The sequence below is a fragment of the Aspergillus luchuensis genome, chromosome 5 (assembly GCF_016861625.1).
Source record: "Aspergillus luchuensis IFO 4308 DNA, chromosome 5, nearly complete sequence".
In the NCBI taxonomy this organism is placed as follows: Eukaryota; Fungi; Ascomycota; class Eurotiomycetes; order Eurotiales; family Aspergillaceae; genus Aspergillus; species Aspergillus luchuensis.
Genome location: NC_054853.1, coordinates 444572 through 459325, shown reverse-complemented (window position 1 = coordinate 459325; position 14754 = coordinate 444572). Strand labels below are relative to the sequence as shown.

General features: G+C 50.6%; 10 protein-coding genes across 10 annotated transcripts; 3 read left to right on the top strand and 7 right to left on the bottom strand.

Moving 5' to 3' along the window:
* Nucleotides 1–966: 966 nt before the first annotated feature.
* AKAW2_50160S (uncharacterized protein) lies at nucleotides 967–1803 on the bottom strand (the record flags this gene model as incomplete). The annotated part of the gene is made up of 4 exons (XM_041689947.1): nucleotides 967–1136; nucleotides 1253–1424; nucleotides 1478–1542; nucleotides 1599–1803. 4 exons carry the CDS (start codon nucleotides 1801–1803, stop codon nucleotides 967–969), a joined length of 612 nt encoding a protein of 203 aa, XP_041543581.1.
* Nucleotides 1804–2020: 217 nt separating this feature from the next.
* On the bottom strand, nucleotides 2021–2499 carry AKAW2_50159S (uncharacterized protein; the record flags this gene model as incomplete). The annotated part of the gene is made up of 3 exons (XM_041689946.1): nucleotides 2021–2078; nucleotides 2156–2295; nucleotides 2407–2499. The coding sequence occupies 3 exons, from the start codon at nucleotides 2497–2499 to the stop codon at nucleotides 2021–2023; spliced, it is 291 nt and encodes a 96-aa protein (XP_041543580.1).
* A 257-nt stretch (nucleotides 2500–2756) lies between these two features.
* Nucleotides 2757–3242, top strand: AKAW2_50158A (uncharacterized protein; the record flags this gene model as incomplete). The annotated part of the gene is made up of 1 exon (XM_041689944.1): nucleotides 2757–3242. The coding sequence occupies one exon, from the start codon at nucleotides 2757–2759 to the stop codon at nucleotides 3240–3242; it is 486 nt and encodes a 161-aa protein (XP_041543579.1).
* A 418-nt stretch (nucleotides 3243–3660) lies between these two features.
* Nucleotides 3661–3861, top strand: AKAW2_50157A (uncharacterized protein; the record flags this gene model as incomplete). The annotated part of the gene is made up of 1 exon (XM_041689943.1): nucleotides 3661–3861. One exon carries the CDS (start codon nucleotides 3661–3663, stop codon nucleotides 3859–3861), a length of 201 nt encoding a protein of 66 aa, XP_041543578.1.
* Nucleotides 3862–4141: 280 nt separating this feature from the next.
* AKAW2_50156S (uncharacterized protein) lies at nucleotides 4142–5659 on the bottom strand (the record flags this gene model as incomplete). The annotated part of the gene is made up of 1 exon (XM_041689942.1): nucleotides 4142–5659. One exon carries the CDS (start codon nucleotides 5657–5659, stop codon nucleotides 4142–4144), a length of 1518 nt encoding a protein of 505 aa, XP_041543577.1.
* Nucleotides 5660–6485: 826 nt separating this feature from the next.
* AKAW2_50155S (uncharacterized protein) lies at nucleotides 6486–7142 on the bottom strand (the record flags this gene model as incomplete). The annotated part of the gene is made up of 1 exon (XM_041689941.1): nucleotides 6486–7142. One exon carries the CDS (start codon nucleotides 7140–7142, stop codon nucleotides 6486–6488), a length of 657 nt encoding a protein of 218 aa, XP_041543576.1.
* AKAW2_50154S (uncharacterized protein) lies at nucleotides 7143–7532 on the bottom strand (the record flags this gene model as incomplete). Its single annotated transcript, XM_041689940.1, has 1 exon — nucleotides 7143–7532. One exon carries the CDS (start codon nucleotides 7530–7532, stop codon nucleotides 7143–7145), a length of 390 nt encoding a protein of 129 aa, XP_041543575.1.
* Nucleotides 7533–9333: 1801 nt separating this feature from the next.
* On the bottom strand, nucleotides 9334–9918 carry AKAW2_50153S (uncharacterized protein; the record flags this gene model as incomplete). The annotated part of the gene is made up of 2 exons (XM_041689939.1): nucleotides 9334–9798; nucleotides 9871–9918. The coding sequence occupies 2 exons, from the start codon at nucleotides 9916–9918 to the stop codon at nucleotides 9334–9336; spliced, it is 513 nt and encodes a 170-aa protein (XP_041543574.1).
* Nucleotides 9919–11671: 1753 nt separating this feature from the next.
* Nucleotides 11672–12133, top strand: AKAW2_50152A (Zn(II)2Cys6 transcription factor domain-containing protein; the record flags this gene model as incomplete). Its single annotated transcript, XM_041689938.1, has 2 exons — nucleotides 11672–11818; nucleotides 11867–12133. 2 exons carry the CDS (start codon nucleotides 11672–11674, stop codon nucleotides 12131–12133), a joined length of 414 nt encoding a protein of 137 aa, XP_041543573.1.
* A 22-nt stretch (nucleotides 12134–12155) lies between these two features.
* On the bottom strand, nucleotides 12156–12973 carry AKAW2_50151S (uncharacterized protein; the record flags this gene model as incomplete). Its single annotated transcript, XM_041689937.1, has 2 exons — nucleotides 12156–12484; nucleotides 12520–12973. The coding sequence occupies 2 exons, from the start codon at nucleotides 12971–12973 to the stop codon at nucleotides 12156–12158; spliced, it is 783 nt and encodes a 260-aa protein (XP_041543572.1).
* Nucleotides 12974–14754: the final 1781 nt, after the last annotated feature.

The window sequence follows — 14754 nt, the reverse complement described above, 5'->3', positions numbered from 1 at the left end:
GGTGTAATGTTGTATAAACCATGCCGATCCCCCGGGGAAAAGAGCTGGGCAACATGAAGGGAATGAAAGACCAGCTGGAAAATTACCGTAAGCAGAGGAGCCATGGTTATCTTCCACTGCTCCTCAACGTGAAGTTCCAGGTCGGCTACCTGCCGATAGGATAACGCTGATACTAGTCGACATCACCGCATACGTTCAACAGACCACAAACTTCTGATCCTGCTCGACTATCGAAGGCACAGTCACCAAGCGATGGACTCTAAGTTGAGAGGGGCTGCTCTGACGGCAGAGTTGTCGGACCCGGACCGAACCTTCAACTAACGGATGGTTTTGGCGGTTGTGACAATATCAGTGGATGCATGGAATATTCGGGGCAATTCAAAGCAGGGAAGTAGATAGTATATGCCCGGCAGGTTCCAGCTGATTTAGCATGTAATATACATCGACAGCGGTAGGACACGGTTCCGGTTGGGTGCCCTTGCGCATTCGCCATCGCATGCTTCCAAGCTTCTTATCACACGCGGAAGATAGCTCGTGCAACGTTACACGCAACAGCGTACCAGTACAAAGCAGTGTCAAGCAGTTACGATGTGAGCGCTGTGGTAGTCGTGGCTTTTCGACTTGCCATGGTCAGCATTTGCAGGACCCCGTAGTGTAATCCAGCGCAGGGAATCTATGCGGCGGCGGACCAGATGTGCCCGTTTGAAAGTCCTTATGGAGTAGCATGGCTGAACTTCACAGCTGATTGAACTATATACCAACCAACAGACGGACGAGAGATCAGAAGGCCCGTGGTTGTACCGGTTGAACGTCCAGACATCAGGCCGGAGAGAGAAGCTGGGACGTACCGATGGATGCCACTGCCACACATGGGATTGGTTGCGCGTAAAGGCAAGTGTCTCGTCTTACAAGGCAGGCTGGGACTCACTGCATCTGAGGATTACCTTCAATAATGCGCGAGACAACTCATTTTCGATGGACACTTTGCGCAAGATTAGTGGCGGCGTCATTGTCGCGACAAGGGGCCTCCCAGGTATGACGCGGCTCGAGGTCGAAGTCAAAGAGTCTGATGTCCGGCCCCGTCCGAGACTGGACAACATCACGGACATGTTGGCGAATCGACTGGCGGGCGCACACTATGGTAGACAATCATTAGTCTTGGGGTGCATGTCCGACACTGCCTGCCATAATTCCCCCCGTCGCATTGGTTGTAGGTTAATGGGTGAATTGATCGGGTGGAAATTAAACCTACCATCGACAGCTAGCTTCCCACGGCGCTTGCTCAGGTGGCCTTGGACGATTTCTCTGGCCATCAGTGGCCCTTGACACAGTTTGATTCGTTCTCCGAACCCCTCACCGGGGTACCGTAAACGGATGGCCCCTTTGTAAGGTTTTGTAAGGTAATACAGACGAAATTCAAGAATCTATCGGAGTCAGGGCAGCACTATTAATGGCACGCAGAGTGTTTGTCACATACCTTAAATTCGCCGTGGTCGTGATCCAGAAGCTCCTGCATCCAATCGCCCAGCCAGCCTTGGTGATCTAGGATACGTTAGGATCTCTGCGGATTCGGAACGTGCATGGAGAGACGGTCATACCAAAGTCTTGCATCTGCCACACGATCTTCAACTTGCGTACCATGGCCCGCCGTTGCTCGCTAACCTGAACAAGCATGCGGATATAGCATTCGCAAAATACTGAATGTCCTCTACAATGAACACAATCGTCCCGAATAGAGAGAAGTCGATCGATCGGCCGCATGGCCCCAGCAACAGTGCAGGCTGTCGACGCTGGTGTTGCCATTCGCGGAGGTAGAGTCGTACACTGAGGCTGGAGGCTTGCGGTCGGGTCAGAACGTACAGGATGCGCGATTCGGGCGGGTCATCCCAGTAGGCGACATAGAAAGGCTGGAGTTGGAAGCACGAGCGAAACCCCGCCCAAGGCAACCAGAGGTGAAAGTACTGCCCCGGCCGGATGTGCCAATGGGGGACACACTGTAATGTCCAGGCGAAGCAGCTCATCAAAGGCACGTATGCTTACGGTGGGCCGTCCAGCACTCCAGCGTTGTTGGACGAAGACTGCATGAAAAACGGCAACGGCACTCAGCACGATCCATAGGACCCCAGCGCCAACCACTTGCCAGCGGGATTCTGACCTTTGGTCCCACGTATGATACGCCAGGGCCACCATTGCCGTGACCGCCAGAAGGTAGTGGATATTCATGGCGACCTGACAGTGCCGTCGGACGACCGCATGCAACGTCACGGGGATTATGACAAGAACGGCAGCAGCTGCCTAGCCCGGGTTAGTGGTATGCTCTCAGATCACAATGATAATCATCATCATCATCATCATCATCATCATCATCATCATCATCATCATCGAGGGGCAGCGTGGTGGACTAACCAGTAAAGGAACCCAATCATGCCTCAGCGAGGCGATCGGGTTATCCGCTCTGGCGATGGCAATGGCTCCATGAAGCAGGGAATGGGCGACCATCACCGCCAAAACCAGCGATGCGACCACGTAACGGCAGAGTGGCTGATCCCGAGCAGATGGGCTGGGAGGCCAAAGGTCAGGCCCGTACCGAGCGGCAATAGGTTCAGGACGGCGAGCTTCGCCGCACGTTGCTGGACGTGGGCCCAGCCACGGGCGGACACGAGTAGGAGGACAATGTTGGCGCCCAGGAGCACCCCGACTAAAACGACCTCGAATGCGGTGGATATGTCAATGGTCTGAGCGGGCCACGGCAACTCATGGCTGATGCACCGCCCAAGGGAAACCGCGATTGGGCGTTGGACAGTACACCGACCAAGCTGGTACGCCAACCGCGCGATCAGCCAGACGCCCAGCAAGGCAGCAACCCATATCCCGTACAGTCAATGAACTGGATTTGGGTGGCCTTTTCATACAGGTATGAGAGGGCCGGAGGCATTGTCTCTGGGGGAGCGGAAGTTGGATCTGGCAGATGGGAGATGTCGGCTTATAAGCATTTTCACGGCGTCGCCTTTGGCCACCGGTACGGTAGGTGCGATATAACCTCATTATTGATGGTTGGCCTCCGCGCCCCTCCTCTTGTAGTTGCTGATGGTGAGGCGGTCAAGTTAATGACAGACACCCGCTTATTTGCCCGTGAAACCATGCGGTTAAGTCCGAAAAACGCTGGGTCTTATCCCCGCTTCCAAACCGATGCCCAGGCATCAGAAATCTGGGGTGTGCCGATTGCCGAAGATGATCTGTAGGAAATTTAAATGGGGATTTAGCGAGCTTCTGCTTCTGTCCGACAGGTTTAGATTTTGATGGCCTTTTTACCATGGTGGCTTATGGGAGATCATCTTTTCATCCTGCCCTAGCTCTACATGCTGACAAAGGTTGAATTTTCTGAAACTGGAATTGTGTCCGACCGCTACGTATGCAGCTATACGGTGTAGAAGCACCGCTCGAACTCGAATCAGATATGTGTAGGCAAGGGATAGACCTTTCTACTGTACAGTACGCAATTCTTCAGATACTCTACTGCTTAGCAAACAAGTACGAAATGTTGAATCAGCTAAAGTAACATTGGCTGAAGGCTCCTTCAAGTCCGTTCGGTTATGTGTCCAGGTTTAGACATTTAAAGAAGGGTACAAAGGCACGAGTCTAACCGGCTGAGCACGCAGGATGCTCGTGTCGAGTGAATTCTTCCGCGAGATCCAGATTAGTGAAGCAGGATTAAGAGATCTGCTTGCCACGGGCCCTACACCTTCTCGGTTTCTCAACTTCCTAGCAGCCATAAGCCTTCGAACACGGACCGATGCTTACACATGGGATTTCATTTCCATCGAGCAAGATGTTGAGCAGAACAATTCTCAAAGTGCCTGATTACCGGTACAATTGCTAAGCACGCTCCAGAAAAAGCTCATGCCGCAGTATCTAGTATGACTAGGCTATCTTTCCACTGCAGTACTGTAAACGTCTCATTTTCATATTGCTCACGATCCAACAAGCTATCATCTTAAGCAGAAGAACAAACACATCAGTCTTCCTCTCATTCCTCCTCAGCCGTCAATCTTCCAAACAGAAAGCCTAATACCAAACAGACCGTCCGGTCAATCTCAGAGGGCACATCGCCAGCGATGTTAACCCGGTCAATGCCATCCACTTAGTACACCTCCACACCTCCGTTTGCCAGCAAATGACCCTTATAAACCGCATATTCGGCTTCAATCAAGGCTAGTGCTTTCACGTATGCTTGCATATCTGTCTTATCCAAAGCCATGCTGTTGGTCATCCTTTCCACATATTCCTTCCGGCTAAAGGTTATTTGTGACGCAGGCTTATCGGATGGCGTAGTTGAGTCGATTGCGGCACCAGTTGCCCCTTCAGGAATGGGGTGAACAGGATTTCCGGATTGCGATTCTGAACTATCACTAGACCCCGCATTCATGATATCCGGAGCGGGGCTGGCTGTCGCCTCTCGCTTCATCGTGTCCCTAGATTGTCCTCTTACGGGACAGCTCCTTTCCCGCTTTGCTCTTTGCCAGACGTCCAGTGGACACGGCGTGGGCGAGCGACTTGGAGTTCCAATAGGTAACCCTTTCTCCCAGTTATTGTAACGTGCCTCCTGTTTCTCCCACGCCTCCGTGATTTTTGACGTAGCCAGTTCCTCATTGGTTATTTCGACGAGATCTGTTCGTGTAATCCAATTGGTACCATCACGGCATAAATGTTTGTCTTCCTCTTTGATATTAGTCCACTTGAGCTTCACATAGGTCGTTGGCGCCTTAGAGCTTTTCGTATTAAGAGGCCTCTCCAGAATGGCTACACCAACAATCCCTTCGATATTCTCGGGGCCATAGCGACGGCGGTTTTTTCCCCGTTTGTCTTTCTCCATGATGGAGCAAAGCCGCGACTCTGGATCGGATACTTGCGGAAGACCATCGAGATTGTGTCCTTTGCCGGATTGGATGACATACTTGCACGCTTGCTTTGGCCCGTATCGAACAATCAGCTTCTCGGCTGCGAGCATCATGAACCACGCATCTGCTACACCGTTCGAATGGCCATCTTTTGATAATGTATCTAATCGGACTAGTAATTCACCATCGTTATCTTCGTTCGGATTCGAACTTCCGACCAAATCTGGTTCCTCGACGGACGCTTTTGCGGTATCAGGATCAGGAAGTGCTGCTTTTCTATGTTGTCCCTGCCCCTGCCCATTGGAAGCATCCACTGCTTCCTGCTTCACCGACGTCTCATCCCCAGTCGGGGACAATGTGTTCTGCGGCACAGGTTGTGGTTGTGTCGATGGCGCGTTATTCTCAGGGGCCTGACCGTTGGAACCTGTGGCAGCATGCTCCTTCGTATCAATATCCATCAAATCTTCGTCATCTTTCTTGATATCCGCTTCCGTAGATTGGATGACTTGTTGAAAATTATTGTGCTTGTTCTGCAGCTCGGCCCTCTCATCCTCGGTAAGCTGCGAGCCTTTCAATTGGCTCTCCGCCGCTAGCAAGTCCTTCCGGAGTGACTCGAGCTCCTGCTGGCGCTGTCTCCGCTTGTCTTCAATTTTCCTTCTCTGGGCGGCCATTTCATCTCTTTCACGGGTCTTTCGAGCGTTGGTGTTTTTGTCGACACCAGTGGGTTTTGAAGTATCCTTTCCTGAACGTGTGTTGGCCATGTTTGCTACAGCCAGAAAGGTTTGGTGGATGGATAGATGATAGTGATCACAGTCCGGACACAGAGGATTTATATCTTGTCTGCTAGCTGCTTTAGCGTGAGATGCAAAATAAAGCGAATGTGAGTGCCAAACAGGTATATCCCTATGATTTCTGAGACATGCAATAAATTGCGGTGCAGTGAGACTGATTAACAAGAGTGTCTCGGGAACCTCTCTCGAAATGGCGGGGAATGAGCCCACATCGTTCATAAAGCTTGTCGATGTAAACCATTATATTTTGCGGGCTTTGACATGAAACTCGAACTCCGTCTTCTCTCGTGGATCAAGCTACATCTTGGATTTAGTAAGGGCGATTCTCCGGGTATCTGTCATATCTTCCGCCTGAGAACCAATATTGCTTTAACTTCTTAATACTACCAGTGCGTCGTAGAGGCTTATTTGGGATTGTTTCGGATCTGGCACCTGCAGCATATAACTGCGGAGGTATAGTGTAGAGATTCGAACGTCTTTGTGATTTTGCGAGTACAAGTACAGTATGTCCTTCTGCATGGGTTTCACATCCTGGATATTCCAAGGGGTGATTTTCATTTACAGCAGGTAAGTATCAATCAAACTTCTGCGAGTCATTCACTGCTGTTCTATTCGCTGACTTGAAACAGTAGCAGACAGTACAGTAAGATCCTGGGCACGGTATGTAGATGGTAGTACAGAAAAGCACTAAGATATCATAATATTATATTATTCACATATTTCACCTAAGCAAAGTCCCGCGTTTCTACTACACAAACAGTTCCTGTTTCTTGTGAGCATTCTCAAAGTCATACGCCTAGGTCGAATGGCGATGCTCAACCTGGTCTTCCGGCACCTTGACATTCCACGATGAGTCCTGGCTATTGGCACCCACATCATCGAACGAGCTGGATTTAATTTCATGGTGATCCATCGTAGTCTGTAGCCATGGGGGTACTAGTGAGTCGATGCTCCGCACAGGGACGGGCGCAGATGGTTCCTGATGCATGCTGCGGCGGTAAAAGTCTGTCATGGGCAATGCTGCGGAAACAGGCGCCAATGGATCCCAAGAAGGCGATTGCAATGGGATAACAGTTGGGATTGACAAGCTGACATCTTCGGCCTGCTGCACACGATACAAATTTGGGAAACTTGGTGGCCCAGTCTCTGGTATAGAAGACAACCCGGCTGCGACGGACGAGGCAATAGACTCCGGTGGATCAAAGGAGGGACTAAGATGGTACAGCCCTTGGGAGTCGTCTCCCCAGAAGGGCATGACCCCGCTTCTAGTCGGATACTGCGGCTGTTCAGCCTCGCTTCCAAAGGGCCACCCTGCCGCCTGCGGTGCAGGAATAGACGGATGTAAAGAACCGTCGGTCCCGGACGCGGTCAGATTGTCGGCTTGAGACCAGGTCCAACCCCAGAAAGATGCGGGCAACGTCTCCCACGAGTATGGCTCCGTAGTCCACAGCATCTAGTACCATGCATCTGCCGTAGGATCCCCTGTCGAGTTGTCTGCAGCCATATACGAGTTCGGGAGTGCGATTGCGCTAAGCGGGGGTCCCCAGCCTGCATTTACGCCAGTTTCGGATGGGAGAGTGCTGTTCCCATCATCGATAACCTCATACCTTTCCCCACGAGCAGTAACGTCTGCAGGGCACGTAATGGGTGAGCCACGTTCAGCACCACTGTCTCTTGGGATGGCGACATCTGAAGCGCGGCCCATATCGGACACGCTCCATCGGTGTTCCTCCATGGATGCGCTGGCGTGAGCCTCATACGTTCTTAAGATGTCACTAGAAGGCTGGTCTGCATAAGCCCTGTGGATTGGCGACTTCTCTGTTCGTGTTTCAGTACAGATCATAGTATGACGGTTCGCCCTCGGCCGTTCCGACTGAGGAACGCACGCACTCCTGGCTTTTCGGCACGCTTCGCAGGGCGAGGTATGAGAACACTAGGAGCCAATCCCGTTAGTCAGAAACATCACCCACTAAACTCTCATCATATTCTTCTCAGTGTCTTATGATTTGCGCACTTTGATTTTATTACGACGACATCTCTCACAAGCTCGTTTCACCCTGCGCTGCTATCCTTCTATCAGCTAATGCTCGCTCAGCAGATGGTGGCAGTTACACTGCATTCTAAATGTAATAATATATGAATCTACCTTAGTACGTGCCTCCAACGTCTTTCGGTGGTCCTCGACAGGCTCGGTAGCATTGGTATCCTCTTGGTGCTGACGGAATGGGGCTGCAGCCGATACGGAGCCTTCTCTTGCAATCGCAAGTCCACTAAGCCGCTCGCTGATCCCCAATTTGTTTCTCAGTCCCTCGGAATATTTGTACTCCAGCGGAGGCGGTGGGTGCTGCTCGTCCATGAGTAAACAATCGGCTTGGTCGGCCTGTGCACAGATGCAAAGAAAAGGTATGACCCGTAAGAAGACTAGCACACGCCACCAGAAAACCTGGATTGGGTTTTTCTGTGTTCGCAATGAGTGGCCTGTCATCTACTTCATATAGCCTTGGCTTAATGGCAGACACAAAATACGCAGCAGCGACAGGGTATGGTAGAATGCCGCATGAAGATCGCTGGCGCCTGCCATTACACACCCATCTCGACTTATTGAAGTGCAGATCTTGTTCCTGTCCAGTCATCCTGTGGTACAGCCTGCTAGGTAGCATCCCAGATAATCTTCATATGGTCAAATGGCAGGAAGTAAATTTGCTGTTTCTGTGACGAACGGCGGGCATCAGGGGAGCGGCGTTGCTCTCAAGAGTACCATGTTGGCTCCCAGGGGCACATAACCATTTTCCGGGAACTAGGGCTGTTGTGCGGGGATCTGTTGCTCTTACGACCCCTGGGCTATGCCTTCCCGAATGGTCGCTCTGAACCGGTCATCCGCAGAAAATGAGGCGCTATTGTCTTAGGCGCGGACATGGTCTCCTTTCCTCCTCCTACCCAGGAAGTCATTGCCCAATATACAAAAACTGGCCTATACACGCACTATTCGAGATAACCAAAAATAAATAATATGCATGGGGCCCTCGCATTCAAGGCGATCGACACGGATACCCAATAATGTGATAAATATGCCGCAAGAACCAGATGTGTTACTTACTGGCCTACAGTCGCAACCCGCTGCGTCCCTTCCATAAGCAATTCTTCGTCAACCTTACAAGTCTCGTTTGAAACAGACAGTGGCAGTAAAGCAGATTGACAGTTGACAGCTTCGAGTCCAGGGGATCCAGATCGGGGAACGAAGCGAGCAGAGTCCGGTATCCCCGGCTGGCCCGTGACGACAGGAAAACAAGGCTGAGTGCCCGTGGAGTCTTGCTCAGCAGAGGCCATCTGAGAGTAGGTTGTCCCCTGCCACCACACCGAGGTGGCACTTTGCAATGGTCCAAAACTATCTGGATTCAATGGAATGCTTTCGAGGAGAGTTTCCTCTTCTGCAAGGAATGGTTCTGTGGAGGGTCCACTGACGCGGTCATTGTTCAACAAATTAGACCAAGCATGAGGCTGAGAACTTCGGCTGACTTAGGGGAACGCCTCCGAACGCAACACCAATTTCTGAGAACTGGGTCTTGCAGTTCGCGATCGTTTCTTCTTGTTTGACGGCGAGAACCGATATTCCGGGTGCGCTTCAGCATGCTTTTGTTTCTCCATCACCGCGAGCGTCTTATACTGCTTACGGATGTAGGGGGTTCCATCTTCCAGCTCCGTCCGGTGAGGATGGAGATGGCCTGATGATCATCGTGGGCGAGCCAGTACTTCGCTCGATCACTGTACGCCAGCCGGTACAGCATGAATGAGTTCATCGGACGTGGAATCTTGCCATGCCGTTGTAGAGCCTCCTGGTGGCGTGTCTCGACCGGGCGGTCGACCCAGGCGCACATGTCTCTAACCGGGATGTGCAGCGTGCCGTTGGCAAATTCGCTGAGTGGGCATGGCAGGTCTAGATTGAGCTTCAACGTTGCGTGCTCGACTTGGCCGTTCCCTGTCATAGCTACGGCACGATTCGACCGTCGGACTCCGTTATCCTGACACCAAGGCTCTGGCTTTCTCTGGTCCGCATTGGTCTTATCCATCGGGATGAACGAGTTCGCGCAGGCATGGGTTCCGTCAACTACCTACAGAGATCAGCATGCACCGAGTTGGTACGCCTGGTCTACCAGCTGACGCGCAGGAGGAAAGCATCTCACCGGCTGTGAAACCACAGGATTGGGGCTTTCGGCCGACATCATTGCCATAGGGGCAGGCTGATCGAAGCGCTGGGACCGTCAAAATATGAGACTTTATGGCTCCTGGTTGCTGTGCATGCCTACCACGGTGTATTCCCGAGAGCCTGGGGATGGAACGTCAGAAGTGCACGGGAGGTGCTGCCTGAGATCCGCACGGGCGGTACCAGGTGTGAAACATGGCTGGTAGAATGGGTGCGGCAAGACAGATATCAGACCTCTTGATGTGATTGGGAGAAAGGTAGACATTTCTGTCCCAGTTTCATCGGATGGGGAGGGATAATTGGCTGCATATAGGTTGGACATTCTCCATATAATTAAACGAAAAGACCCTCCTCGGGCAGATTGATGATTCAAATATCAGTCACCAAACAATGACGTGGTGAACGAGCGCACGTTGTTATAGGGATGGACCACAACAGCAATTTTGGGTCCTTATAGAAAGTAGGCATGAATCGGAGTGCTTTCATTCCAACTTGAGCACTGGCACAACATTCTTGCTTGCTCATCCTGAACCAGTAGCGGGATTCTTCCCGATCGCGACTGGTAGGACTGTGGTCTACTGGCACCCAGGGACCCCTGCGATGTAGCGACGTACTAGTCACGGACGAAGGTTCGTAGGGTTCCGGATTGAAATTGGCTGGGTCTGTTTCGGTATACTCGGCGATAGTTAGAGCGACGTGTGAGTGGACCGACCGCAAGAAATGACATCCCCATTTGTAAGCAGCCGAATTAGGCAACAAGGTTATATTGGGCGTCTTCGGTGGCCCAACTGAGACATGCCGAACAGCAGCCACAGGACTCGTATAACTCTCTGAACACCTTCAATGGTGGTGAGAAAAAAAAAATCAAAGACAAAGACCACCTCCTATCTGTACCATCTTGACTAGTAGCAGAAAGACTGGTCTCGAAAGGGATACTTCTCGGAATTATCTTATTCCAGGCCGGCTTGGTTATGCCGCGAGGTCCGCCAACGTGCAGCCCCTGAGAGCACCTGCACCGGAATGGCTGTGGTTTGTACGACACCACCCACTGCACTTCTGGGAACTACGCCTGCTCCAGCCGTTGAAGAGCCGGATTATATTTCTTACGATGCGTTCAACGCCCATAATGACTTACGTAAGCAACAGTACCTGGACGCGGGCGCGCCATCAAGTTCTCCGTGAGACTGGACAGATCTGACCTCGTTGTCAATAGTAACGATAGTGCCGTGTGGTTGATGTCTTAGCCCCGTATTTCTCATGGCCATGGATAACACAATACCCCTTTAAGCTTCTTTTTTATACTTCACGGCGAGTTACATAGTGTGCCATTCGGTGCTTACTGTTCCCTCCACTCTTCGGTTATCCTTACTGGCACGCATAACAGTATCTTTTCACTAAATCGCAATATCGCGCCTGGAACGCCGAACTCTACCAGGGGACAGAAAAATTGGCTTATTAGCTAGCCCCTTTCTGCCGAAGATGATCCGTCGAGTTTAGCAAGGTAACACCGACGCTGGTTGAGGGAGGCTGATAGGCTGTTCTTTGTTTGACGATCTTGGCGGAGTCGGGTCGAACAGGCTTAGCCCCAATGTTTCTCTGGAAGCAAACATGCTTCGCTACGTATATAGTAGACACCACTGTGCAATTGGTCCAGCATTGTCTCTTCAAGGCCATGCGTCCTCCGCCAGCTTCCTATCATCACATACCGGAAGAGAAGCGCCAGTATCGGCCAATCATATTTACTGGGCAGTTCAATCCATCAAAGCCAACCAATATTCACCATGAACAAAGAGACATCAGAATATCCACACCGACAGCTGCTCCCTAAAGTCTCCCTTGGGAAAGTAGGCCACTCCCACTCTCCCGTCCACGCTCCATCCAAGCGCAGATCACTCGCGTGCACAAATTGCCGGAGAAAACATATTAAGGTTGGATTCGTGAAGTGAACTCACATTGATGAGACTAACTAATTATAGTGCACTGGTCCTCCATCCTGCGAAACATGTGTTCATTCTGGGCGAGCTTGTGTATTCGAGCCCTCTAAAGACCGACGAAGAAAAGAAGCTCTGCGACATGCTGAAAAGGCAACAGAAAGATACAGAAACGCCCTGGTGATGGTGATTCAGACATTCAAAAGCGGTGCAGATCAGGATGTCCGTGATCTGGTGGATAGGATGAAACAATCTTCTTCGGTTGATGACAGTCTGGCAGAGCTGCAAGAAATGACCCATAGGGAGAAGTAGGATGCACGTTGACCACATGTACTTAACGTTTGTCGCTGGGAGATGTTCGGCGCCTTGGAGAGTCTTCCCCGAGCAGCTGACCAGACCCGTACCGGGTATTGAATTCATTTTTCTCCGCCCGCGTGGGTGGCTCTTCCCCTATCCCGACCTGTCCACGGAAGTCCCGAGACAATTGCCGTAGCGAAGTGTCTGACATTTGGCCCAACCACTGCGCCGATTTCGAGCCAGTGATGATATGCTTGGCGGAAATTAGATCTCCAATGGTATATACCACGAGCTGATGTGACTCGTCTAATGCTGTCACGTTCTCAAAGATATTTGTGTGGGCTCTGTGTGCCAATTCGGAGGCCTCTGAACAGACATTACTGTAAGACATCGGGTAATACTTTCCCTCTCCTCCTTAATGAGATTCAGGTTCGTGGGATCCTTGGACACTATGCCCTGTTCCGACATTTGTCTCAGTCGATTTGTCAGCTCCATCAGACGGCCCTGGAGTGCCGCCGAGTTTGATGAGACTCTTGTGCTAAAGTCAGTGAGCAAAGCGTTGGTCAGGTCCTGGGATTGACCGGATATATCATCATTGCTAGAACCAAACTGTATAGATGGATTTCCACCCTTAAAATGGAGTTGCGGAAGCTGTTTCTGGAGGTGTGCAATGACTTGCGCAACATGTGTACATATTGTCAGGCATTGCTCAGTGCTGTCCTTCTCCTCCCTTGTGTCTCGTAAGTTAAAAGTATCAGACTCTTGAACAGGACCCCCGTGCTGATCAACCGATTGCAACCTTTCCTCAAAGTCTTGTAGATGCTCTTGTAGATCAGATGTTGCTTCCTCGATCATGGTCTAATACTGGTCGATGACAGCGCTGGCAACAGTGGCTTGACGACTGAGTATATTGAGTCAGAGTCATTGGTTCATAGTCACTGTAGGGCTCATATATCTTACAATGTGGCGCCCCCGAGAGCGATAGAGATAGTTGCTTTATAACCAGTAAGCGTTGTTTTCAGGTCATAAATAGTCCCACCCATGTACCGTAATTTAGCCCAGTCACGAAAGCTTGTGCGTTGACCGTTAGAATGGGCCACACATTTTCGAATAATATCCCTGAACTCGCTCATATTTTTCCACATCGCAGAAGAGGTAACTTCAAGCTGGCCAGCTCGGCTTCATTGTCCATTACTGCCGAGATTAAGGTGCCGAGGACCAAAGATTCCAGTCTATACCACAGCTCACGAACTGTTTGTTGCGTGTTTTTTAAAGTCCTTGATTAGAGTATAGAGCGATTTGCTCAATTCAAAGGTAAGAGTTGCAAGCGCGATCAAGCTGGAAGCCACGGAGAGGGCATCTGCAATATTGATTTGTTTGGCCTAGAAGAGAGGATTGAAACTAACAGATTAGATAATTAAACAGATAAATTTGTTGGAAGTTCTGCCATATGTCTGGGGAGTTGTTGTTCAGTCTGGGAATAATCCGCTGGATCGTACGGAGTAGATCTATTCATCACCAGCGGGTCAAGCACGAGGCTCCCTGTGAATAAGCCGGGCGGCTACAGAAACGCTGCGATTAGGAGAGATAAAGTTCCGTGTCAAATGTAATAACCGTCCGTTTCACGTCCCATTTGCGATCACAACAGAAACCGAAGCAACACATATATTGTTACCGGACATCTAATGGGCGTATTAGCATTTCCTGCGATCCAGCGATGCACCTGCCTCGCAGACTATGCTAATATCAAAAAGAAAATGGGGTGAGAAAGCTTACAAACCAACATGGTAGTCCCGTAGTATACCCCAGGGCCGTAATACCATGCCTGGTCACAAGACCAATGATCATCCCCATGGTCAAATTTCGTCGAACAATGACTGGAGCCTCGATGCATAATTATACAACCTGAGTTGGGTATGACGGAGCAGGTGCATAGTAACCACCATCCTAGGGTATGGCTTTGGGCGGCACTTGGTAGAATGGGGCATGTCAGATCCATGATCACCAGGATAACAGAGTGAATCACCTAATAGCAACCCAACTAAGGGTTCCACATGCTGAGAAGCATCAATGATGGGGCGGAGGCACCAAAAACTGCCCCTGCAAATGACATACCTGGATGGGCTACCATATGGCTAATGCGCGTTGTAGAGGGTTGAAGAGTTAAGTCTATTTCGGAGCACAGTCGGAACCAGTAAGACTACTCTACTTCACTTTCGATATATCGGACATGATTGGCTCGAAGTTTGTAGGTGTTCTTGGCGACGAGTAAACCGCACCACAAGAGAGCTGTTGGTTACAGTAGTTCTGGACATTCTTCGCCACAGCCTCTCATAGTGGTTTTCCCGTATGGAATGCATAATATGGCATAGTTATGCCTTAAACGGTACGTGGCTTTACCCGGGTCACTACACCAAATTCCACAAAATGTTACCGTTTCATCCACATTCATACATGCCATCTTGTTAGCTTCAGCACGGCGGCTCATGCAAGGAGAGTTGTGTTGCCATTCGCGTGCGGGTGAATATGCCGTCCAGCATTTTGTTGGCAGGTGCATTTTGCTGAATGGTATTAAGAATACAGTGCGACAAATACCATTCCCAGACTCGATGTCCTACTCGGAGTGATGGCCAGAA